General features: G+C 48.5%; 1 protein-coding gene across 22 annotated transcripts in view; it reads right to left on the bottom strand.

The window, feature by feature from the left end:
• The window catches only part of CACNA1C (calcium voltage-gated channel subunit alpha1 C), a 638,552-nt gene that overhangs the window by 143,654 nt on the left and 468,849 nt on the right, over positions 1-26,049 (bottom strand). For 15 of the 22 annotated variants that reach the window (XM_054526654.2, XM_054526660.2, XM_054526661.2 and 12 more), the window contains exon 10: positions 5,170-5,260. In XM_054526654.2, coding sequence (XP_054382629.1) covers positions 5,170-5,260 — 91 coding nt within the window. Of the gene's footprint in view, positions 1-5,169; positions 5,261-7,699; positions 7,775-26,049 lie in introns of all 22 variants that reach the window. The other 7 variants (XM_054526646.2, XM_054526648.2, XM_063711702.1 and 4 more) reach the window with 1 other exon arrangement.

Here is a 26,049-nt window from a genome sequence, read left to right as displayed (position 1 = left end):
TGAAAAGCTCCCCTCTGGGGAAACCTAACCCTGAGTGTTCGTCTCCAAGGGAAATGACCCTGGGAAGCAGGATTGGAGCTGGGGGTGCTGGGAAAGGAGGTCCTGCTTCAAGCACGGTCGTGGACTACAGGTCCTTCTGTGGCATCTGGGCACATTCTGAGCTTGAAATGGACAGAGCCTTCTTGTCTGCTTTGTTACAGGTCCAGATGGATAAGCCTGGGCACCACACTTGAAGACTGATTTTGTTGCTATTGTTGGTATCCTCCGGATTGTGAGCAGAATTTTAGGTTCACGGGGACCAAAACCTCATCCGCTTTTAAAGGCTGGCACTTTTGACAAGCAACCACCGAATGGCTAAGTTCCATGTCAGGCAGGCTCCTCTCCTTGCGAAGGGGAGGACACTGCTCAGCGGCGTTTGTCTGGAGACCAAGGAAAACTCCATGCCCGTGGGGAGCTGAGGTGAGAACTCTGTGACATCTGAACGCCTTGGTTCTTCCTGCTCCCTTTGCACACCTTGGAGTTAATGATAGGACCTCTTTGCCTCCTGGGAGGTGGCCCAGGGTTCTGGGCTGGAAAGGTGCTCCTGCAGTGAGAGGATGCAAGCCAGGAGCCCAGGTGCCTTGGTGCCATCAGGAGCCCAGGTGCCTTGGTGCCATGGTGCTGGTCCACACCCTAGGCCGGTTCACTGTGGCCAGTGCCTCCCTGCTACTGATCTTCACAATCTCCAAAGAACCCTGAGAACAGCTGGGGGCTCTGGCTTCTCTATGCACAGCACACTTGGAAGGCTTCCTGGCTTTCTCCACCGTTGTTGTTCCAATGAGGCACAATTCCTACCTCAGGTTGAGCGGATTCTTGAAGAAGAGTGAGCAGGGAGAGAAGGCTGGTAAGGAACACAAGACCATCAGAACATATCCACTGGGTGGGAACTGAAGTTCATGCAACCCCAGATACTTTCTCCACCTAGGACTCCAAGACAAACCTTCTGGGAGACCATGATTTTCCTTCGTGCTTTTCAGGTTCAGAATTAGAGACAAACTCCAAACTCCTTTTTTTCCCTAGTTACTCAGTTTGCATTTGTCATTATTTGAGACATATTTGAACTTCTTGAGAGCCATTTATATTTTCAGCCTCTCCCCTCTTCTTAGCGGAAAGAGTGCCATATGTTTACTACCTGCTGTGTAAAATAGTATTTCCCTGAATTGTCTCAAATTCGCCTTTAACATAAGTCAGATGGCACTGCAGTCATCATCCACATTGACAATGAGTCTGACTCAGCATCCTTAACTCCAGGACGTCCTCTCCCCTACAGCTGTTATTATTGGGAGGGTCACATCCTGCCCTTGCCATGGCATAGGATTGCTTCCACTCTTGGGTACTGAGCTCAGATGCTCCATGACTCTGGCCACAGCCTCCCTTTCTATGATCCCTCCTGCTCTTTCAGAGGACCCAACGTTTGTCCTCACTGGATCCTCCCCATCACTCACACCCTTTAACACCAGGCTTGACTACAGTCATGGCAATGTTGCCCACAATACCACAGACTTCACACCGCCTGGGCCTTCTGCTGTGCCTGCATGGCTAAGCCCCACCCTGGGTCACCCCGCTGTCTCTTTTTAGTGCTCTCAGGCTGCAGAGTCTGCCAAAAATATGGCTGACTGCGCATTTATGATATCAGTCTCCACCGTGGCATCAGTGCTGCCCAGCAACCTTTGAGCAACCTCTCGATGACTCACTGGTTTCAGTCTCTGTACTGTCCTTCAAGTTCCTGTGAACCCTGACCCTTGCTTTGGGAGATGAGATGGCTGAGCTCATTCGGAGTGACTCCTATCACTGACCCCTTCATCAGAGCCTGTTTCTGATTTTATATTCTCTATAGAACTGTAGGCTTTACAGAACTGGAAGGGACCCTTAGATACCACATGGACCTACAGTTTGCAGTTTCTCCAGGTGTAGAATGCTTTCTTCATATGAAATCTTGCGCCGCTGCAGGTGGTTTCCGCCCCCCACCCCAGCCTCTACTGAGACGTCAGTCCGACCCTTCTTTTTCCCAGAGGATGAGGCTGAGGCCCAGAGCAGAGTGCTTTGGCCAAGATCCCAGGGCTAGCTGGAGGGTGATGGGCACTAGACTCTGGGACTCCTCTTCTTTCATTTTCCAATTAATCCCAGGTGCACAGAAACTCCTCCTTCCTGAGCAAGTTCAGTGCCTCAAACTGTCTTTGCTGTCGCCCTTCTCCTCTTCAGAAGCAATGCCTTCCTATAAGCACTTGCTTCCCCTCCAGCTTGTTTCATCTCTTCCTGCTCTGTGACTTCTTCCTTGTCTTGAAGCTTGCCCTTGCCTTTATTACAATGAAGGCCAGCGCTTCCCACACTCATGCTACTCCTCTTCACATGCTCCCGTCTTCCTCCCTGTCCCGGCCCATTTCCACCCCCTCTCCCTCACTGAGACCGACTCCCAAGACCAGTGCCCTGCAACCCTGAGGGGTAGCACCCCAGAACACACACACAACACAGCCCTTGTTTCCCTCTGCAGCCTGAGCTGCTGCCACGTTACCTTGCACCTGCATCAGGCTCTTGCGGCTTCTCATTCCTCCCTGCTTTTTTCCTGACGTCGCAGTGATCCTTCAGGAGCTCAGAACTAACCAAATCAACCTCCCACTCAGCTCTGTTCTGAATGCTCTTCAGTGACTTCTCACACGCTTCTGATACAGACCCAAATGGTTAAGGGTCTGCCAGGCCCTCAATAACTCATGTTCATCCTTCTGTTCTCAGCTGGAATTTTAATTCTGCAAAGAGGTCTTTCCTAACCTGCCGGTCCAAATTAGAAACCTTTGTTATTAGCCCGACATTACACTTACTTTTCCTTCATAATACTTACCCCAATTTATAGTTGCCTATTTATTTGCATAGTGTCTCTCCCACACTAGACTGTGAGCTCCAGCACGATGGTGTCAATTTCCTCCCCTGTTGTGTGTCACCACCACCTAGCCTTAGCACCAAGCTGGGCAGACTGTTGAACGAATGCACAGATAAACAGCTCTGTCCTGAAATTCCTCCTCCCGCGGCTTCCAGGCTGGCGCTGCTTCCTGTTCTCTTAACATTCCTTTGTCTATTTTGCTTGCTTGGTCTTATTCTTCTATGTGTCCATTTCCCAAGATTCAGCCCTTGGCCTTGTTTTCCACTTCACTCTGAACAACCCCATCCTATCACCTCATTTCTGGTTTTCATCCCGACAACCTCAAACATGTGTGCCCACCGCTGTTCAGAGCTGAGCTTCGGACCTCTGTATCTCGTGGTCTCCATGACACCTGCAGGTCACTCCAACTGGGCTCCTGCTTCAGATTTCACTTCCGCCTCATTATCCTCTTCCCTAAGTGTGATGGCTCCTTCCTCTTCATTACCTCTACCCGCCTGCCCCTGCTGCCATGAAATAACATGCTGTAGTTCTTTCCTCCCTTCCCCCAACAGGAACCATCTTCATCCAGGCCTTCTTACTACATAGCAGTCCTCATCGTGACCTAATCTTATTACATAAGACTTTTAACCCTTAGCTTTAAAGATCCTGGTCACTCACTTCCCCTAAGACCATCACACTCAATCTCAGTTCCCATGCTGCTTCTCCCGCCAGGAATGCTGGCAGTCTTGGCCCATCATTGTCTGGGGCGGGGTGGGAGGTAGGGAGATGGGGAAAGACCACATTTTATTAGGGGCATATTATAATTCTGGCACTGTGACTCAGCATTTTGTATGCACAGAGTACGAATGTGGCCAAACATGGGGATAACAGAGACCATTTCCGCAGAGCTCTCCAGGCTGCAGAGCATGTGCTCTGAGCAAACGACAGATCCACTGGAGACTGCCAGCCTCCATCCGTGGGGGAATATCATGTTTCCTTCCTAACAGAGCCTCATGCGCTCCTGAAATGTACTCTCAAGTGACTTCCTGGTGCCAGCTCCCTAGTCCCTCCTGGTATGCAACTTGCGCCTGCCCAACAGCCAGAGTTGCAGGGCCTTTGATCATCTCTCTAAGCCTCATCTTGGTGGCAACACAACAGAAAGGCCTAGAACTGACGGACTTTGAAGACTTTCTATAGGCCTTTCCCTAGAGTTGCTGTTTCGGACCTACTTCCAGAAACTCAAGTGCTTGTTTTGTATGATTCCAAAAGAAGAGGTTTGCACTGATGCTTAAAAATGTAATTAGCATCGTATTTTAACAACATTTTGACAATAATTGCTTCCTGACAATGCTGAGAAATCTGCAGTGCAGACTCCCTGGTGCCACTGTCAGAGTGAGCGATATTGAAGCCCCATGCTCCCTGGAAATAGCGGCTGTGAGAGCTGCTCTGTCGTCAGCCTCATTCTCTCTCCCCAACATGGGCTCCCAGGCCACGCTCAAGGCTGGCATTGCTGTGTTTAGACTCTTCCACAGCTCAGCATTGTGAAAGGGCTGCACTTGCCCAGGCTCTCCGTCATTCCACAGACGAGGAGGGAAGGGAGATGCCACCCCGCCCCCCAGATGGAGCAATTCAGAAATGCATTGTATCTGGGACTGGTCTGACTCAGAGCCTCTGTTTGCAGTTCTTTAAGAGGCCAGGGTGAGTTTACAGTCGTGACACCCCAAGGCAACAGAACAGCGGGCTCCACTACACTTCTGCTTCCCTTACTGGCAGGATGACAGAGCTTCAGGTAAGGACCCACATGCCAGTCATCTCCCAGTGTATCTTCTCACCTGGCTGCTTCTCTCCCAGGTCACATTTATCAGAATGGAAAGGGTGGACAGCAGGACTCAGGACCCTAACCTCGCTGTCTCTTTGAAGAGGGGTGAAAGGGACTGGAGTGAAAGAAACAGACTTTGGGGCCACCCCCTACACACACACCCTCTGTATTTCTCAGATGTGATGAAAAGAGGCTCAAAACCTAAGAGTCAGCGCCCCTGAAGAAGTGCTGAATTGAAGACTAGCCTTGATTTTAAGACTCACCCCCGGACAGGAACACCCTCACCCCAGGGCCCTCTGCTCCCCATCTTGGTTCCCACCTGAGGTTTGTTTCTTGCCACCGGCTCTAATCTCTGCCCTTCCTGGTGATGAGCCAGCCCACTGTGATTTCCAGATGCAGCTTTTCCACCCATGCTCCAGAAAAAGCCCCAGCCCTTGGGCTCGCCGTGCCTACTCACGCCAGCCTGGCCCCACAGTTTTCTCCCTCGATGTCACCTCCAGCTACGTTTTCGGTGTTGACGGACTCGGTCTCACTGGTGGGCATGCTCACTGCAAGAGTCAAAGGGAAGCAGAGCAAGGCATTGAGGGTGGGGAGACAAGGGAACAGAAGAGCAGTAGTTTGCAACACACCCACCGCAAGACCCAGTGCAGGTTGGCAGAAAGAGAGCCTGAGCGCACTGGCTGGCTGATCCGCACAGATCCCCTTGACGGACACATCTGCTGGTTGTCCAGGGCAGATTTTGCTGCCAAGAACACTGTAAACTAATGGAAGTATGGGAGGACATCTGGTAATAAGAGCATTTTACCTTATAGGACACATCCTGAAAAAACTGACCATTGAATCTCTCCTCTCCACTCTGTGGAGTGGAAGAAGCAGTAGAGGCTTTCCATTTGCAACTACCACTTGCCATAGAAAGAGGAGCTTTCATGAAAATATATTATTTTCCTTACTTCATCCCACTCACCATCTCTAAGGGGCTCCATCTCCAAGAACAGGGACCAGCCTGTTTGTAGAAAGGGCGTGCTTGCTGCCTTGATGAGCTGCTGGGTGGACGGAGGCCTCCCCTTTCCGGCAGTTGGTTACACCCAGGAGCACAACTGAGACAGAGGGCTTGAGGGGAATGGCCATCCCCAGAGCCAGGCACTAAGACTCAAACTAGCCCTGCAGACATCAGGAGTGAGGAGTGGAAGTGTGCAATCCACACAATTATGTTTAACTGTGGTCAGAAGACAGCCTGTAGGGATACTATGTCCCCTTTCAGCCACCCTGACATTCCCATGTCAACAGGTTGACTTGGATATAAGCCATTTAATTCAACTTGTCCAGCCTCCTCCCAAGGCAGCTGTGGGCTGAATTTCCAGAAAAATGGGAGTTTTCTGGCTTAGAACCCAGTTTGGTGGCTTGAAAGAAGCCATTTCTTTTATTATTATTTTTTTTTCTTCTAAATAAAAGTTTAACTCAAAGAATTTTTCTTCACCTTCCATCACTCTCTTACTACGACACAATGCGTTCCTTAGTTTTGTAACCCCTATTCTTTAGAGTGGCCATCATATCCTTAGTCCTGGTTCTGCTGTTCCTCCAGAATAGAACTCCTCATCTGCTGAGAAAGTCATCAGCCCTCAGCAGACACAGAATCTACTGTTAGTGAGGGAGTGGCCTCTGGTGACAAGTCCCTGTGAGGCTGTCAGAGCCCAAGAAACACTTTTACTGGTTGTATGGATAATGTTGATAGATGTGGATTTTTCCTGGTTTCCTTTCCTTCAGATGAAGACAAGCCAGGTTGGTGAGAAGAGAATCATTTCAAGAACATGGAAGATACAAACAGAAAGTCCACAACTTACCGTATGTTTGACTGTTGTGTATGAGAGACCTCTCTGATCTTTTTAATAAAATTGAATTTAAAAAAATCCAGATGTTATTTTATAGAACTCTAGGGCTGGGTGAGGCTTTAGAAACTATCTGGCTCTAACTTGTCCTCCTCACTCCGCAGGAGAGGAAAGTGAGGCCAGAGAAGGGATGTGATGCCCAGGGTCACATGGGGTGTTTGAGTAGGGTTGGGACCAGGGCACAAGTGTCACATCTTCTGCACCATGTTCATCTTGAGTGCCCCAGTCTCAACCGCCTCTATACTCTACACCCTAGGCAAAGACAAGCTTCTTAAAGCCTACTAGGCTCTGGGAGCACCACAGGAGGGCAGTGAGTAGCCAAACAGGGACACTGAATTCTACAGCATTACACTCACTTTATAGTCTGAAGTCTGGAGGGGCTGGTGAGACCAACCCTTAGGGATGGTTTTAGGCCTGGGAGCTGGGAAAACAGACCTTCAGAGCTTGCCAGGGGCCCTGCTCAAACCACACTAAGGAAGTCATAAAATGGAAGCACTCAGTCTTCTAACCCATCTATCTCCAGCCATCTCGGCCCAAAGGTTTTTTTATTTTTTATTTTTATTTTTATTTTTTAGCTCTCCACCCTCTGGACATCCTTGTTTGAAGGGCTAGGCCACGCAGAAAAAGTTCTGTGACTTTGTGACACTTCATTCCCAGAGCCTTATGTGTGAGTACAGTGCTGTGGAGGTGGTGGTGCTAGGCCTGGAAAGACAAACGAACTTGGAGGGACAGGCCTGGGCACTGGAAATAACGACAGCACCTTCCAAATCAAGGCACTGCCTGTACTGGTTCCAACTGTGCATTCACAATGTCCTTACTCTAGGCCAGCTCTGCCCAAAGGAAGAGCTCTTGGAGGAATAGCTCTGCCAGTATGTCACACCCACTGACTTTATACATATGAAGCAATGATAAGGCAGTGGCTTTGAGGGGGACAGGTTGCCATCCCTTCAGAAACACACACACATACACAACATATATACATACACATATATGCACACACACAGAACTACTGCGGCACAAGCCATCAAGCGAAACACCCTCCCATTCAGTCTGGTATGCACCCACACACATTTACACACACAGAGCACAGGGGAACATTACCATGGGTTTCTGTGGAGTGACTAAACCAAGCAAACTTCCCTTTCTTCTGATCAAGCATGCCCGCCGGAGTGCCTCCTTTCACAGACAAGATGGTCAGTGTCAAGAACCAGGAACAAGACATCAATAGAGCACATGCAGTCAGCCACGGGCAAAAGAAAGAAACAAGGAACTCAGCTTTCACATCGAACATCCATTTTTATCACAGAAAATAAACAAAAAAATTCAAAGCAATAAATCAAAACATATAGGAAAACATAACACAATAGAACCAAACCCCCAACTCACATGAATTAACATCACAAAACAAATGATGGACCCTGGAGAGAAGGAATTACTCCAGGAGAGAGAGGCTATCTGGCATATCTAACAAGTGACTTTGAGAAGGCTTCCAAGGAGGGGGCTGCCACTCAACCCTGCTGCTTCCATAGGGAGCTGTCGCCCTTTGCAGGCTCAAGTGGGGTCACTGCTAAAGTCTAACTGTAGCCCTGGTATCCCCTTCATCCCTACCCAATAGCCAGGTGACTTGTCTCCTCCCTCACATGGGACCACACTGCAAAACTTTCACCTGTAGTGGATTCAAGGGCTTCCTTTGCACCTGGATGGAGTCACCTGCAGGTGGAAAAACAACCCATTGGTCGACCTACTTGCTCCTTTGTTCAGTTCAATAATTCAATTCTATTCAGCAAAGACCCATCAAAGGCCTAGGGCTCACATCCAAAACATATATGTATCTGCTTTTAATCAGTTTAAATGGGCCAATAAGTTGTTAAATTGCCTGTCAATGGGTGGTCATTTGAGGAAGTTTGTAAATAAGGAAGAAGAATTCTGTGAGCTCTGCTGGGTCTGGGCTACAGCTGAAGAGGAGAGTGCTCCAGAAGAGTGTGAAGACACTAGCCACTGCACGGGAGAGCATGAAGACACCTGCCACTGTATGGAAGAGTGTGAAGACCCCAGCTACTGCACGGAAGAGTGTGAAAACATCAGCTACTGTACGGAAGAGTGTGGGACACCAGCAACTGCACAGGAGAGTGTGAAGACATCAGCTACTGTACGGAAGAGTGTGAAGACTCCAGCTACTACACAGAATAGTGTGAAGACACGAGCTACTGCACAGAATAGTGTGAAGACATCAGCAACTGCACGGAAGAGTGTGAAGACCCCAGCTACTGCACGGAAGAGTGTGAAGACCCCAGCTACTGCACGGAAGAGTGTGAAGACATCAGCAACTGCACAGGAGTGTGTGAAGACACCAGCCACTGCACGGAAGAGTGCAAAGATACCAGCTACTACATGGTAGAGTGTGAAGACACCAGCCACTGCACGGGAGAGTGTGAAGACTCCAGCTACTACATGGTAGAGTGTGAAGACACCAGCCACTGCACGGGAGAGTGTGAAGACACCAGCTACTATACGGGAGAGTGTGAAGACACCAGCCACTGCACGGGAGAGTGTGAAGACTCCAGCTACTACATGGTAGAGTGTGAAGACACCAGCCACTGCACGGAAGAGTGTGAAGACACCAGCCACTGCACAGAAGAGTGTGAAGACTCCAGCTACTACATGGTAGAGTGTGAAGACACCAGCCACTGCACAGAAGAGTGTGAAGATACCAGCTACTACATGGTAGAGTGTGAAGACACCAGCCACTGCACGGGAGAGTGTGAAGACTCCAGCTACTACATGGTAGAGTGTGAAGACACCAGCCACTGCACGGGAGAGTGTGAAGACACCAGCTACTACACGGTAGAGTGTGAAGACACCAGCCACTGCACGGGAGAGTGTGAAGACTCCAGCTACTACATGGTAGAGTGTGAAGACACCAGCCACTGCACGGGAGAGTGTGAAGACACCATCTACTACATGGTAGAGTGTGAAGACACCAGTCACTGCATGGGAGAGTGTGAAGACTCCAGCTACTACATGGTAGAGTGTGAAGACACCAGCCACTGCATGGAAGAGTGTGAAGATACCAGCTACTACATGGAAGCATGTGAAGACACCAGCCACTGCACTGGACAGCATGAAGACACTAATCGCTGCATGGGGAATGGGAAGTTATGTACGGACTTGGAGTTCTGGATGTTGAGTGCTTTAGCTAATTGCTCAGATAGAGTTTTCCCATTTCATTTGAAAGAACTGGCATGAGCTGTGCCTCTGCGAGGTCACTATGCAGGGTGCTGGGAATGAGAGGCAAGTAAGGCACGATCACAACTTAGGTTGGTGCAAAAGGAATTGTGTTTTTTGCATTGTTGGAATTTGCCATTTGGTATTGAAATACATTCTTAAATAAATTTGGTTATGTTATACATCATTTTAATGGGCATTTCTCACTTTATTTTTTTTGTTAATGACATATTACTTGCTGTTTATTTTATGTTTATTTTAGACTATGGAAAGGATGTTAATCAAAGAGCAAATTCGAGTGATTTGGGTCATAAAGCAGTGGAGACAACTTGCAACATCAACAGCTCATTTGGCCCAGGAACTGCTAACGAACGTACAGCGCAGTGGTGGTTCAGTGGTCTGCTGTTAGTGTGATTCACTACAGCTTTCTGAATCCCAGCGAAACCATTACATCTAAGAAGTATGCTCAGCAAATCAATGAGATGCACCAAAAACTGCAATGCCTGCAGCTGGCATTGGCCAACAGAAAGGGCCCAATTCTTTTCCACAACAATGCAGGACTGCATGTCGCACAACCAATGCTTCAAAAGTTGAACAAATTGGGCTACAAAGTTTTGCCTCATCTGCCCATATTCACCTGACCTCTTGCCAACCAACTACCACTTCTTCAAGCATCTCGACTTTTTGCAGGGAAAATGCTTTCACAACCAGCAGGATGCAGAAAATGCTTTCCAAGAGTTTGCTGAATCTGGAAGCACGGATTTTTACATAACAGGAATAAAAATCTTATTTCTTGTTGGCAAAAATGTGTTGATTGTAATGGTTCCTATTTTGATTAATAAAGATGTGTTTGAGCCTAGTTATAATGATTTAAAATTCAGTCTGAAACCACAATTTCTTTTGCACCAACCTAATATTAATGAGTGGCAGCAAATGCAGGTGGGAAGTTGGTCACCACTTGCAGAAGGAAACATGTGTCCTGCTGAACCTGTGGGTGGCACCATCACTTCCAGGAAAGGCATGAGGGGAGGGGGAACCCAAGTCTTAGGTTTTTCTGTATTTCATCCTCTTATCCTAGAACACAGATTATAGTCAATGGACTTCCTTGGATGTTGCCTGGTAAGGAGAATTTTGGAGACTAGCTAGTGATAGAAAAGGGCCATGCCTATTTTTAACCTGAAGATCTGTGTCTCACACACTCATCTTCAAGGTACAAAGTGTGGAATGAACAGAAACTTCATAACTGGCAGGGTTTTTTTTTTTTTTTTTTTTCACTTCTCAGAAATCCCACATGCAAAAAGCACTGAGAGTTAGGAGCTGAAATGAGCCACTTGGTTCAAGTTTCCCTTCTAGGGAAAGGTATGTCTCAAACAGTCACTAACATGGGACTCTCATAATGAATGGTCTTTTTTCTGGAGATGTAGTGGGTGGATGTAGGCTGCCAGTCACCAAGTTTCTATCTGTGTGCTGGCTGTCTGAGGGGATGAGAGCCCTGCTTAGCGGTGGAGAGCCCAGAACATTGACACCTTCCATGCAGAAGCATTATTCAGCTTTTGGCTCTAACATCCTAAGTGTCCTATCTTGTCCATTTTCAGAAGTAACTGTATGATCACTTTATAAACCTGAATTTGACCAGGGCTGGTCTTTCATGGGGGCCAAGTTGGCAGTCACCTGCATGGAAAATGATCTGAAGAGCAAATCATCTCCCTGGAATGGTTCACGGAAGTCTCAGATCTTTCTTTTGGGGCATGGCATATATCTAAAGGTTCCTTTCTGAAATAAAAATGTCTCACCTGGAAGAAGCAATATGTGAACACATTAGTGCCTATTAATTTGCGATAGTTTATCCCATAAGCACCTGCAGGAATAAAATGGTGAAACGGTGTTTGTGTTCCTATTATCAAGGGATTACAAAGTGGTATCAAAGCTGATTCCTCAAGGAAAACTTCTAGGAAGCTGAATGTCCAAATTGTTGAGAGTTTAGAATCATGAATGCTGGATACTTATTCAATGGATGAGATGGAAAGCCTGACCCCTCCCTTGGCCATTCAAATGATGAGTTAGTTGGAAACTAAGGGGCACCTTTTCTCTAAAGGCAACCTACTCCAATGTCCTTAGAAGTGAAGTTTGATTGTCTGCTCATCTGCAGGCAATGTCATAATAGCACATCCTTTATAAGGCACAACATGCTTTATTGAGTGGATCTGGGAAGGAGAATGCTGGGGAAGAAAGCTATACAGAAAGCTTGTTTTCTGATTTTCTAACATCCCTCTTACCAGGTGCTATGGACCAAATGTGTTTCTCTGGGCTATCCAGTCCCTTGCTTCTGCTGAGAAGACTCCACAAGAAAATGACGTTTCTTTGAAAGTGCAAGAAACATCTGCCAGCAGGAGTGGCTGGCTTCTCAAGAGATTTGCTAAGAAAATGACCAGTCTGTATTCTGGAAATTGGCTGGTAGCTCAAGATGGCTAACATCATTGAATTTTTAGTAATATCATCAATGGCTACAGCAAGTTGTATGGCCAACTTGCCAACAACTGATTACATCCTTTAATTAATGTCTTCTCCCCCTAACCCCACAAACATGTACTCTTGGTGGCCACTTTTGCTTGAACAGCGCTTAGTAGGTCTATTTCTATGTCTCAAGAGAGGTGCACAGTTATTGTCTTACAGCAACCAATGTCTCCCCTGACCTGCTTTGGGAACAGTTGTGTGACTACTGGGGAGATTATAGAAAGTCATTTTCTCCCTGGAATAATCTCTTGAAACTGGAAGCACACCAGCTGTGCTAGGGGAGGAGCGCTAGAGCTAAGCCATTGTGTAGATTGCCCTTCCTTGGTGTTTGGGTTTGCAAACCCTCTGAGGGTTTACTTGCTGAAATTTGGGAATCCTCCATTAAACACCAGGTGGTGCTTTGAAAGTATGGCTGCACCGATCATTGGGCCAGCCTTTTTACAGCTGTGGTCAACAAAAAATGGGCAGGCTCAGAGCACACCAGCCTCACTTTTCCCCATAGGAAGTGAGCTCTCTATAAAACGAATGGCTCTCTTGACAGTTCCCTATATTGCTGAAAGCAAGTCTCCAAGTAGTGAATCTGCTGCAGGCTGGGTCAGTGTGTGAACACTCACATTCTCCTTAAAAAGAAATTGGATTTCATTTAGCCACCATGAGGCCAGCATGATGTGTCCAAAGATGACCAAAGTCATCCACAGGAATAAAAAATGACTCCAGAAGGGGTTTTGGCAAAGGATTGAGAGTCAGAACCACTTTAGTTTTGATAAAAAAGAAAAATGGCACTAAGGTGACAGCAATAAATCCACGAAGGAAACAATGAGCAAAATCTTCTTTGGTGCCCGCTGCTGTACTCTCGTTTCCTTCCTCCCTGCCACATCCTGACTCCCTTCCTTCCTGTCCCGAGACTGGCAGGAGGATGGGGAGAACCATCCTCATAGAGAATATCCGGCCTGTTCCTGAGGCCCCCATCTCAGAGCTTTTTATGTGTCATGACTGAGTGAGTGGCACCAGAGCAAAGCTCCACATGAGAGAATGAGGGATGGATGTGGGGCGAGATAAAACAATCTGCCTAGTTCCGAAACCTTTGGTCACCCAAAATAGCTTCGACTTTGTCCCAGGGATGGAGCTTTGTAATGTCCTGATGTGCCTGTCAGCAGGCGTGGCTGGCCTCTCATGAGATTTGCTAAGAAAAATGCCCAGTCTGTATTCCGGAACTTAGCTGGTAGCTCGTTATCCAAGGCCAGAGAGCTCACCAGCTGCTGTCAATCTTATGCCTCCTCCGGGAGGAAGAGGGTTGATGCCTCAGGCTCAGACATCCCAGGCAGTGGCTGGGGGTATCGGGAGCACTGCTTGCCCCACCCAAACTTCTCCAGTGTGGTGCGATGTCATACAAGGCCAATGGCTGAGTCCAGGTCACCAGTCTGCTGGGATCCAGTGTTCAGGCTTCCCGGCACTCCAGGATAGAACTAAGGAATTGACTTTGCCATGTACTTGGCCAGGTGCCCATCTTATTACATTTTTTGCATATGAGTGGCATAATTTGTATTTATTTTCTCAAAGTACTAATCAGACTTACGGTTAACAAGCAAAAGGATTCCTCATTTCCTACCTCATTGACTCCAATCTGGTATCTAAAACGCCCTGTAATTTGGCTTCATCTTATCTGCTGTGAGTTGAGTTATATCCCCTTGGAAATTCAGATGCTGAGGTCCCAGCCCCCCATACCTCTGAGCGTGGCCATATTTGGAGACAGTCTTGAAAGTGGTCATTAGATTAAGATGAGGTCATGAGGGTGGGCTGAATCCAGTGTGACTGGATCCTGATAAGCAGAACAACTGTGGCCACTGACAGGTACAGAGGGAAGACGATGTGAAGACTCAGAGACAAGACAGCCACCTGCAAGCCAAAGAGAGGCCTGGGGACTGACCCCTTTTCCCTCACGACCCTCAGGAGGAACCAAGCCTGCCAACACCTTGATCTCAGACTTCCAGCCTCTAGACTGACAAAATCAGTTCCTGCTGTTCCAGCCCCTGGGTCTGTGATACGCTGTTAGGCAGCCCTGGCTAACTAAGACACTGTCGGTTCCCTCTCATGTCCCGAGACTTCCTGCAGAAACTCCAACCACACCGGGCTGTCCTCCTCACCATCCTTCAATGTGCTGGCTCCATACCAACCTCTGGTCTTTCCCATGCACGGGGCCCTACATCATGCCCTGTCCCTGGAGTGCCTGTCCACCTCCCTGCACGTATTCCAGGGGTCAGCGAACTGCAGCCTGCCCTGTCTTTGTCAGCACAGTCCTCCTGGGACTGCCGTGCCCTGTGTGTGCTGTCTATCACCGCTCTCACACCTCAGCAGTGGAGTGGAGGAGTTTCGGTAGAGTCTCTGTGTGGCCAGCAAAGCCTTCGATATTGACTCTCTGGCCCTTTCTAGAAAAAGCTGGCTGACCCCTGATCTATCCAAATGTCATCCCTTCTCGGAGGCCCAGTTCGCAACTGTGGCAGCTCCCAGGACCACCCTCCTGCCCACCGAGTCTCCTCTTCTGAGCTCCTGTGACGCCGGAGTCTGTGAGAATTTTAAGTAAAAACCTGGATCTGTGTTTTGGTTTCACCCTCTCCCTAGAATAACACTTCATATCATCATGGAGTTTTAAGGGGACTCCTAGGTGCTGGACAGTTGAGAGTCTGTCCTCAGACCCACACTCCTTCCCTCTCCCCGGGCCTGGTGCTCCAGGAAGCTGACCTTGCTTCCAGCTTGGGCCTGCCCTTGTGCAGCACTAGCAGGACGTCTGTGGGTGGACCCGAGGAGAGAGAGGTGGGGCGTTCACTCCCCAACTCCAGCACACAGGGTTGGTGTAGACTGGCTGCTTCTTGCTGCCCAAGGCCACATGTCTGCCCCATGGCTCTCTCCACATAGCTGCTCTCTGACTCTGAGGCTGCCCCTCACTTCATTCCTCCAGCCTTTACCGGTAACAGATCCACACAGCTGCTACCCTGGGGTACTGTACTTGCTGGCTTCCTTAAACCCTGTCTGCATCTTTATGAAACCCACCTTAAGTCACCTAGTTTAAGAGTACTTTCTGTTTCCATGGGGACCCTGACCGACACACCCCTATGGCGCAGGCAAGGTAGATATTATTATCCCCACTGACAAAAGAAAGTGTAGTCCCCAAAGGCTGAAGTTAGGTGCCCAAGGGGAGAGCTAGTAAATGGCAGAGAATGACAGGTCTTGAGTCCAGGCCTTTTTCAGCCCCATCAGGCGATGTTGCTGAAGTGCACATTTGCAGGCTGGACTGCTGCTGAGAGCTGGTGGTGCATGGGCCTGTAGTAGAGTTGCTCCAGCCCCACGGCAGAATAGACCTGAGCAACTGGGCTGTGTTACCTCCCAGGAATTGAGGAACTGTGGCACGGCACGTTTCATCTGATTTAATTTTCTCTTTCAGAAAACAATAACTTGGAAAGTTATTCCTTATGACTTTTCTACCGTTGGATAGATCAAGCACGTGGCCACATGTATCGTCAAGTGGATAGGTGAAGGAACTCTTCATATGTGTTTTGCCCAATTTGGAGTCTTACGAGTCTCTAATACTGTGAGTCCAGGAAAAACAACAAAGACAGTCCTTGCCTTGGCCTTGCCCTAAGTAGCTCCAAAGCTTTGGCAGGTCACAGTACAACTTGGTCTCTTACATGGATAAATTGAACCGGAGGGTGAACTGAGGATCTCTTCTAAGGAAAAGAAAGGAAAGGAATGGCAAAAGAGAAAAGAAGGTTGTAGAATAAGAGGAAAGAGTGGATGAGAGAAAAAGAGAAGAGAAAAAGAAACATGGTCCCCAGGCCACAGCAGCCTGCCTGGGTGGAAAGGTCACAGAGAAAGGTGCCATCAGCTTCCAGAACCTTCTCAAAAACTTCCTGCCAGCCCAGGCCCAGCTTGGCTTCCTCTGTATAAGCAATTAAAACCTGGTTGATTTTAAACCATCAGAAAGTAAATATAAAACAGGATTAAATATTAAGAAGCCAAACAAAGTGGCCTTATTAAAAAGGCACAATAGAAGCGCGCTCTGCCATCATCATAATTATGATCACTGCTATAAACTGGGAGGAGGCATAAATGCCTGCCCTTGATCTGCAGCCATAATCCAAAGAAGAAAGCCAGGGTTATTGTGATCTCAGCAGGCCATAAACATCCTGTGCTCCCAAGCAGAAAATCTCTCTCCACCATTATGGCACCACGGAGTCTGTCAGGCTGCCTTGGTTATTGCTGCCGGGTTGGCGGGGAAGTGGACGGGGCAGGATGCGGGCAGAGGCAGGAAGTTTAGCTGCACCCAACAAACTCTTGAATTTTGGCTCACACCCTCTCCCACCCCCACCCCACCTTCACTAGAGATGGCAGGGCAGCCTGGGACATGCCCAGACCCTTGGGGACTATGGGGAAAACAGGCTATCTGACCACACAGGAGGGCGAGACACTCCAAGGGGAAAACACAGCTTGCCTGCAACCATTAGGGATGGGACAGGGATCTTCTAGACATGGAGTGGGTGGTCTTTCTCTAGAGGACTCCTTTGGAAACCCAGTTCTCACTACTAAAAGGACATTAGTAGTGTCCTTTTAAGTGCTAAGTGCCACAGGCCAGATGGTCACCCGTGTGGTATGATTGGAAAGGGACAGAGAATGATTTGCACCCCCAATCCTCCTCCAACCCAGTTCCATGACACCTAATGGCTATTCCTTGATTTGAAGGCCTTGTCCCCCAGAGTGTGCAATAGCAACATCAGCCATTTCTATCTTCGTATTAACAATAATAGCTCAGTTTCTCAATCACTCACTATATGCCAGCTACTCTTTCATGCATTTTACATACAATAACTGATGTAACCCTATGAGGGAGGCATTAGATGTCCCCATTTTTTGGATGAGAAAATTGAGGCTTAGAGAACTAAGTCATTTACTCCAAGCAAGCACCAATAAGATTCAGGATTTGAACCCGGGTAGATCGGATGCCAAGTCCATCCTCTTAGCTATAATGTCTATTGATGAATTTATAAAGCCTTTTCCTATCTATCATGAGAGAGCAAGGGTAAGAGAGCCCTGAGGATGTGCTGGCATCACTAAGTGGAGGAGGAGGGCAGTGGGTGCAGGTGGTGGTCCTGGGGAGAAGCCACTTATTTGATGACCCTGCCCAGGGCCTCCCTGCCAGCTCCTCTGGGCAGAAGGAGGCAGTCAGCAGGCAGCGTGGTTAGGAGCATGGGCTCGGGGGCCAGGGGCCTGAGTTTGGATCCTGGCTCTGCCACTCAGAGCTATGTGAAATGGAGATCTTAATCATGACATCATCACAGTCAGAAGGGGTCTGCAGGATTGCAGGCCAGCCCTTCATTTGATTTTTTATTTTTATTTTTTCGGAAACAGAGTCTCACTCTGTTGCCCAGGCTGGAGTGCAGTGACATGATCTTGGCTCACTGCAGCCTCCAGCTCCCAGTCTCAAGTGATCCTCCCACCGCAACCTTGAGAGTAGCTGGGACCACAGGCATGCACCACCATGCAAGGCTAATTTTTAAATTTTTTGTAGAGACAAGGTCTCACTATGTTGCCCAGGTTGGTCTTGAACTCCTGGCCTCAAGCAATCTTCCCACCTCAGCCTTCCAAAATGTTGGGATTACAGGCATGAGCTACTGTGCCCCACCTAGCCCTTCATTGTATAGGTGAGAATGTTAAGGTCCAGAGAGGGTCATCAGCTTGTCCAGAGTCACAGAGGCAGACGATGGTAGAGTTTTGAACCTCTTTCCACCATCAGTGCTGCCTCCCTTTCTCACTCGCCATTGATGCACATCACGGAGAGGCCAGGAGCCCACCCTTGGTCAGAAAAGCATCAAGGATGGACATAGGCCCCAGGCTCCCTCTCCTGTACAGAAGTCAGAGTTTTACTATGGATGAGTTTTGACGTTTGCACCCTGTTCTTTACCGTTCACAAAGCTATGTAGAGCTCACGATTTGCTCTCATTTTCTCTCTTCTCTTGGGCCCCATCTTTCCTGCTTCACTGCTTTCTGCTGCTGAAGACCAGGTCAGATTTCCTGCAAGGAGGCTCTACAGGGGCCCAGCACTACCTTGAAGGCTGTGAACAGCCACAGAGGGAGAGCCTCCTTGAGTATGGAGCAAGACTTCCTCAGACAGGTCTCATTTGTGTCTTCTCTTCCAGCAGGCAAGTAAATTGCTGCCTTAAATTTCTAGGCTGCTGCCATTGATGACATTTATGTGAAGCGAGTCATTTTAACTCCAACCCCATGGTGTCTCTTCAGCCCCATAATTTCATGAATGAGTTTATGGGCAGCTGTCAGAATATCGATCAGCTTGCCCCGCTATGTGGCGTGTCCTTTGCTTTAATTCTTCTCCCAACTCTGCCTGCTGGATGCTTGCAGTTTGTTTTCCTCCTTCTTGCCCTGGTGCAGACAGAGTCTTTGGTCTATCTGGCTACTTTATGTGTTGTTTTAGTTTTAGGTTTTTTTTTGTTTTTTTTTTGACAGGGTCTTGCTCTGTCACCTAGACTGGAGTGCACTGGTGTGATCACAGCTCACAGCAGCCTAAATCTCCTGGGTTCAAGTGACCCTCCTGCCTCAGCCTCCCAAGTAGCTAGGATTACAGGCCCACACAATCACACCCGGATAATTATTTTGTTTTTTTTTGGTAGAGATGGGGTTTCACTACATTGCCCAGACTGGTCTTGAAGTCCTGGGATCAAGTGATCATCCAACCTCACCCTCCCAAAGTGCTGGGATTGCAGGCATGAGCCACCATGCCCGGCCTCTGGCTGCTTTTTCTTTTTCTTTTTTTGAGACGGGTTCTCGCTCTCTTGCCCAGGCTGGACTGCAGTGGCACGATCTCAGCTCACTGCAAGCTCCACCCGCTGGGTTCGCGTCATTCTCCTGCCTCAGCCTCCCGAGTAGCTGGGAATACAGGCGCCCAGCACCATGCCCAGCTAATTTTTTTGTATTTTTAGTAGAGACGGGGTTTCACCGTGTTAGCCAGGATGGTCTCAATCTCCTGACCTCGTGATCTGCCTGCCTCGGCCTCCCAAAGTGCTGGGATTATAGGCGTGAGCTACCGCGCCCTGCTCTGGCTGCTTTAATTGCCCACATCTTTCTTGAGAGGTCCTGCGGCTTCATGCATTTCCAGGCTCACTGCTACAGGCAAAGACCCAGGGAGGCAGGGCTTCCCTCTCCCCTGTATCAGGCAGGCCCCCTTAGGATAGAAGTTCAGTGCTCAGGATCATGTTTAAAGGGGGCAATAATAGAGTTCTTTGATGGGGAAGGGCCAGTAAGTCATGTTGTGTCACTTATACAGAACAGTAGAAGAAAAAATGGAAAGGTTTAATTTAGATAAGGAGAACCTAGGAGACCTCACCACCACCTTCCAATATCTGAAGTCTTTTTCCACGGGAGGAAGACACCACCTGCCCAGAGTAGTTCTAGATGGCACTGCACTAAAGAAGGAGAACTGGAGGGGAAGATCATGCCCTAATGGATGAAACATTTCCCAAATGGCCTGGCTATCTGGAGAGATGAGGACTTGCTCATTAGTAGAAGTTTCCAGGCAAAGCCTGGATAAGCATTTGCTCAAGGGGTGGGGGAGGTGAAGGTTGAGAGATCTCTAAGATTTCTTTGCCTTGGAAAAAAAAATTGAGCTCCACAAGAAAGGAGTGGGTTGATTGGATGAAACAGTAAGTTGTTTGTTGTAAGGAGACTCTTGGCACAGAGAGAGAGGTGCTTGAAGCCTACACGTAATTCTCTCGTCTTCTGGAGGAGTCTTTCTCAGCAGGGACTTCACCATGTCACATCACTATCACTCAGCACACGGGACCCTTGTCCTGGCTCCCAAAGCCCTTGGTAATCCACTTTCACTCTACCCATCTAACCACACCTTCCCTTTCCAGCATTCGCCCTCTGATCCATGCACTCAGCCCTACTCTCTGCCTCCAGAATATGCCACACACGGTTCCTCTTGCTTTGACACCATTGATGGAGGGCTTAATGCATCCAGGGCGCTTGCTGGGAGCTGTGCACCTGTGTCTGGGTCTTTGCCCTGCTGCCCCACTCTTGGAATTCCATCCCCACCACTCCCCCACATGCACAAAAGCCTTCCTACCTACCCTCCAACTCCGACCACCTCCACGAAGCCTCCTTGAACTATGTGGCATCCCAGAACGGTCCTTTTCCCCGAGGCATTTACCATTTGTGCCATGTAGCTTGGTGCTCTGACACATATGGTTCTTTGCTCTTTCATTAGGAGAGTCCAGCAGTGTGTGCTCTTCAAGCGCTCACATGACATCACCTGATTTAATGCTCACAACAACCTGGGGAGACTACTGGGGAAGGCGTCTCCAGCCAAAGGTGAAGATAAGGAAACTGAGGCTGCCGAGAGCACAACTGGGACAGGGGCGCAGGCCTTCTCCAGCCTCTGTTCCCTGCTGCTTCCCCAGCCCTGGCGCCTTTGACATGCACTCCTGGGACAAGGAAGAGCGAGGCTGCTCTAGCCCCACCTGGCAGACTCCACCAGCCCTTGTGTCCCGACTCTCCTGTCCTTTCCTCTCCACCAAAGCTCCCAGAGAGCACACACCTCTGCTGCACCAAGCCACCTTCCCTGGGAGGGCAGATGGGAATGCCCCAGGGCGGGAGCATGGCTGGAGACTTCCACTGGAGGCATTAGAAGCACCCTGGAAAGACTGGCTGGCACTGGGGCACACACCCCAAATTCAGCTTTCTCTGTTTCTCCTTCACACTCAGGGAGGGGTATGAATGAGCATCTTGGGGCCAAGGGATGGGGTGTGCACTGCTTCACTCATTCAATGTTTGATCCATTATTCTGGAGCCATTTATCCAGCCACCCACCCATGAGCTCCTTCCTGCCTCCTGGGTTATTTTGGGTAAGGGCCAAGATGTGGGGACTAGTGAGCAGTGGTTTTCATGCCTACAGCAGCTGGGGCAGCTCTAAGTCAAGCACATTGAAGGAGAAATGACCCCAAACCAAAAGTGCAAAGAGAACAGATGGGGATGAATGCCGGCCTCCATCACTCTCATTATTCCACTGAACAGCCTCTCCCTCCAGATTCTTCCTCTCAAGGCTGAGTCTGAATCAAAGGCCTTCTTCACCCTTCATCCCTCCTCCCTCTTTGCCCGAATCTTAGAACTATTCTGTAATTTCTCAGGAGAGCTGGGCTTGTTGGGGATGCTGATTGTTCTTCCTTCAGAAAAGAGAAACGGTTTTCGAAATCCAGAGAACAGGGACCACTGTCTTCAACAAGCAAAAGGCCTGGAGGCATGACAGGAAGTGGGAATGCTAATGATCCTGAAATCGACTTGAAATGTGAGGTCTGACCTTGGGTTCACCTGGGCCTGACTGTCTGGGGTACACTGCTACCTCGCGGTGACCTGTCTCCTTCTGAGTCTTAAATTCTAGGAGGATTCATGCTGCAGGCTCAGTGGCCCAGGAAACCTGGAAGGAAGGAAAGGACACAGAGGTTCTGATTTGGGGATGGAGTCCTGGTCTTGGTGGATGGAACACAGGAAGGCTCTTGGGGTGAGGAGTGGGACTGTCGGGCTGTGTGGGCTGTGTGAAGACAGGCATCGGTGGGCCCATCCAGCCAGAGCATGGGCCCTGGGCCGCTTCAAGCTGCTCTATTGCTTTTGCTGCTTACAAGAGTAACAACTACCTGGATGGTGAAGTTGGGATGTGCCTGATTTGGGGAAAGCAGAAAGGAGACAGTGGCCTGTTATTATCTCAATAATTCTGTGGGGGAGTGGGCCTCCTTGCAGATGGGAGTGACCAAGCACAGATGTCGGAGAGGAAGGAAGGGCTGTGTCAAGGGGTGGGAGGGAGAGAGGCAGACAGAGAGAGGCAGAGAGATCCCTGATGCCTGCCTGGGCCAGAGGCAAGAGGCAAGAGCCCCGCTCTGCTCAGTGCTGCCTCCTTGGTTGAGAAGGAACATGGTGTAGCAGCTCAGCGCTTCCCTCATAGAGTCACTGGAAAGACGAAGGGAGAAGAGGTGGGAAATGATCTCAAAAGCATAACCCCTCATGGAAACGTAAGGCAGGAGGGAGCGCAGGGACAGAAAAGCAATTAGTGTGAGTAATTAACCATGCCAGGATAATTCACCACACCATCGGGAGGATGCCGCTGCACCCAGGACACTGTCTTTCCACTGTCACTCAATAGCTGCAGGTGTCAGCTGGAAGAACCTTCCAGCAACTGGGGTTTGCACAAAGATGGAAGGGTTTTTTTGACTGGTAAAGCTCCTACATGGAGAGTGTGTAAGAAGCAGGGTGGAGAGACTCCGTAGTGAAGGTGTTGTAGAGGAGTTTCACGCATAGGTGGGGATGACGGGAGAGGAGAGAACCTCAGGACACCTCCCAGCACTGAGGTTCTACTGTTCAGTGCTCTCAAGGTAGACAGACATTGTCAGGGTAGTGGCTCTGGGAAAAGGGCAGGAGAGCGTGGGCCCCAAGGAAAGAGTCAGCTGCTGGATGCGTGCTGGCAGAGAAGTTGTCCAGAGTCCTCATGCAGTGGACATTTCCTCTCTTGTGACCTCTGCTGCCTGGCTAAGATGGGAGAAGCATCTCTTTGCAAAATGAGGGCATCCTCTCCTCAGCTCAGCCACAGACTTGTTCTGGAATGTGAAACTCCAAGAGAAAGACAGGGCTGGAGGGGGCTTCAAGGGGATTGGAATGCAGAAAGATTAATAGACAATTAGAGATCCTTTGGGTATTACTTTTACATATGAGGAAATTGAGGCCCAGAGAGGAAAGGGTTGTTCAGGGTTACAGGGCCAGTTAGTGTCAGAGCTGGGACTAGGAACCAGGTCTCCATCCTCCCTTTCTAGGGCTTCTTTCCACTCCACTTCTCCTATCACCAGGCTCATGATTCTGGGGGGCTGCCATGTGCTTGCCTCTCTGACAGAAGGAGGGAAGGCTTTTGAGTCAGATGGGGCATGCCTGGGTGTGAGCCTAGGTAAACCTCCTGTTAGCCAACTGGTCTTGGGCTAATGATCTGAACCTTGCTTTTCTCTTCTGAAAATGGAGATCATACCAGTCTCAGAGAGTGAAGTGAGGGCAAAGATAATATGGGCAAAAGGCGGTGCTTGATAAGCAGTAGCTGTCGTTCCTAATATTCAATATTAGAGCTCTGAGTGTGCAGGATGCCTGGACACTGGGCATGTATACAAAAGCACATGAATACAAAAACAAGTGCAGGCCAAGAGAAGAATGTCCTCGGGACTCCTTGCTTTGCATCCAAAGGTTGCCTGGAGGCGGTACTCTTACTGGAAGGGATACAGCATTCTCAGGGCCACCCCCTAAATATGTCACAGTTAGCCATGTTCCCTCTGGGGCCATCAGTTTCTCAGATGTGTTCCTCATTGCCGTTATTCTCGTCATGCAGTATTCATAAAGTTCCTATTGCGTGTTAACAGTCACTTACCCATGGCATGGTCCCTATCCTGGAAATGATCTTTATGATTAATCACGAAAAAAATTGAAGCACAGCTGGAAAAAAGAGAGCTGCATTCAACTCCCTTTTGTGCCCCCTTGAATTTGTTTTAACCCTAAAGTAAGCCAAGGCCCTGCCAGAGATTGTGTTCTGTTCTCTGAACCCACTCTCTGCCATTCAGAAAAGGTCACTTATGACCACAATTTGGGCTCCATGGTGGTCCTTCTGGCCTTGCTTTGGCTGTTCATTGAGATCAAGAAGAAATCTTTAGGATGGCCACTGCTACAGATCTCTGTAGTTTAACTGGAAAGAGTTTTTACTACTATGAACCAGTAACACCAGTACCAGGGCAACATGGGGCCTCAGCTTCTGTTGGATTTTAAATAGATTTTGGTCTAAACATATTTTTCAATATGCAACAATTGGGTTAGTCTAATGACAAATGTCATCCCCTTCCATTGCCAGAGCAACATGCCATTTCCATTAGGAGTAATGTTTCCTGGACAGATTAAGGCACAGAAAATAATTTTTGGTCATCAACAATTCCCTTCAGTTTCACTGATCTGATTAAACTTAGCAACGGAAAAAGGAATTTACAAATTAGATGCTGTTCTCTATTTATTACCAAAATGGTTGCTTTCCACTACATCCAGGAGATACAGTTGAGATCTCATTAAGTCTCAGCTTTTGATAACATTTACTCCATAAATCTCCATTGCAGCCAGTGAATGAAATGAGCATCACACTGAAGACCACGTAATGGATGAAATGAAACCTCTGCCCCCTTTGAAGGGAGTTGACCTTTCAAGCCTTAAATGTATTCAGCTTTCTAGTTGTAAAGAAGCAACTCAGAATTTATTCTTGGTGTTCTCTTAACCATTTCCTGACTGCTATCCTTAGCTGGCTAGCTGGCCTTCTTGAGACAGGATAAAATGAGAAATATTTCTGACACTTCCTTGGACATGTTTGAAGAAGAAAGAGGAGGAGAAATGAGTACATGAAGAAAAACATCATGGGATAATCATGTCCTCCTTGAGAAATGAAAAAGAAATGTTGAGAGGCAAGGAATGGAAGATTGAAAATTAATTTGTGTGCCTGGTTAATTACATATCCTCTGCCGGATCAGAGCTGGCCCAACCTGGTTTTAGATCTGACAAAGTGACAAAGCAGGCCTAAGTGATCCATTCCCAGAGGCAGAATTCCAAGGACTTCCAAGCCAAGACCCTACTTTTATCCCCCAATTTCCAAATGCTTTTCCAACCAATATTCATTGATTGCCTATGCACCAGGATCTGTATGGGATTCTGGTAATACAAAAGTCCCCACACTCAAGATGTATTACCCAGCAGACGGTATCAGATAGATGAATGCCACAGATAAAATGCAATGAATACAGCAGATAGGGAGACACTACAGATCACATACAATAAGTACCATGATGCAGCTGTGGAATGGGGTTTCTGGGAGCATGAAAGAGCGGGTAAGACCCTGCTGGGGAGAAGAGGTGGTGAGGATAGGAAAGGCAGAAAAGGAAAGGATGGTTGACGGGGCTTTGAAGGTGGGGTGGTGAAACCAAGAGCTAACCTAATGAGGTCTACCAAACCTAACTTGCCTCACTGGCTTCTAGTTGATTTTAAAACATATGCAGCTAAAAGTCATGTAGCTAAGGAATATGTAACTAAACTTCTACAAGCCTCCTTACAGATAACATCTTTGATGTATAAGTCACCATGGTAATGGTTGCTTAAGTCATTTTTCAAGAGCTTGGGGTCAGCTCTTGTCCAGTTCAAGCTAGCTCAGACCACTAATCCTCCAACTGGGCCTGCGTGAGTGCCCAATGGGCGACCTTTTGGCATCAGAGGGCCCAAACATCCATCCTCAGATCATGGTAACGATGCTATTTTGTGAACTTGAATCCCAGGAAGAGCTGTGAAGCTTGACTACACTTGCGCAGATCACCGATGGCCTCACTTTTCCTTACCCCCAATCACCTTTCCCCATGCCTTGGACCTTGCTCCTCTATCCCATAAATATCCCTAAAACCCCATCTTTGGGGAAGTGGATCTGAGACCTGCTCTTCCATCTCCTTGCTTGGCTGCCTTGTGAACAAATGCTTTCTCCGCTGCAAAACTTGTGTCTCCGTGATTGGCACATGGCATGATGGGTAGGGCAAGCCTGGCCTGGTAACAGTGGCAGTTCAGAAGGCAGATGGTGGGGCTGGGCTTTCTGTGCAGAGAGATCAGGG

The sequence above is a fragment of the Pongo abelii genome, chromosome 10 (assembly GCF_028885655.2).
Source record: "Pongo abelii isolate AG06213 chromosome 10, NHGRI_mPonAbe1-v2.0_pri, whole genome shotgun sequence".
NCBI classification, from domain to species: domain Eukaryota; kingdom Metazoa; phylum Chordata; class Mammalia; order Primates; family Hominidae; genus Pongo; species Pongo abelii.
This window is presented reverse-complemented; position numbering and strand designations above follow the sequence as displayed.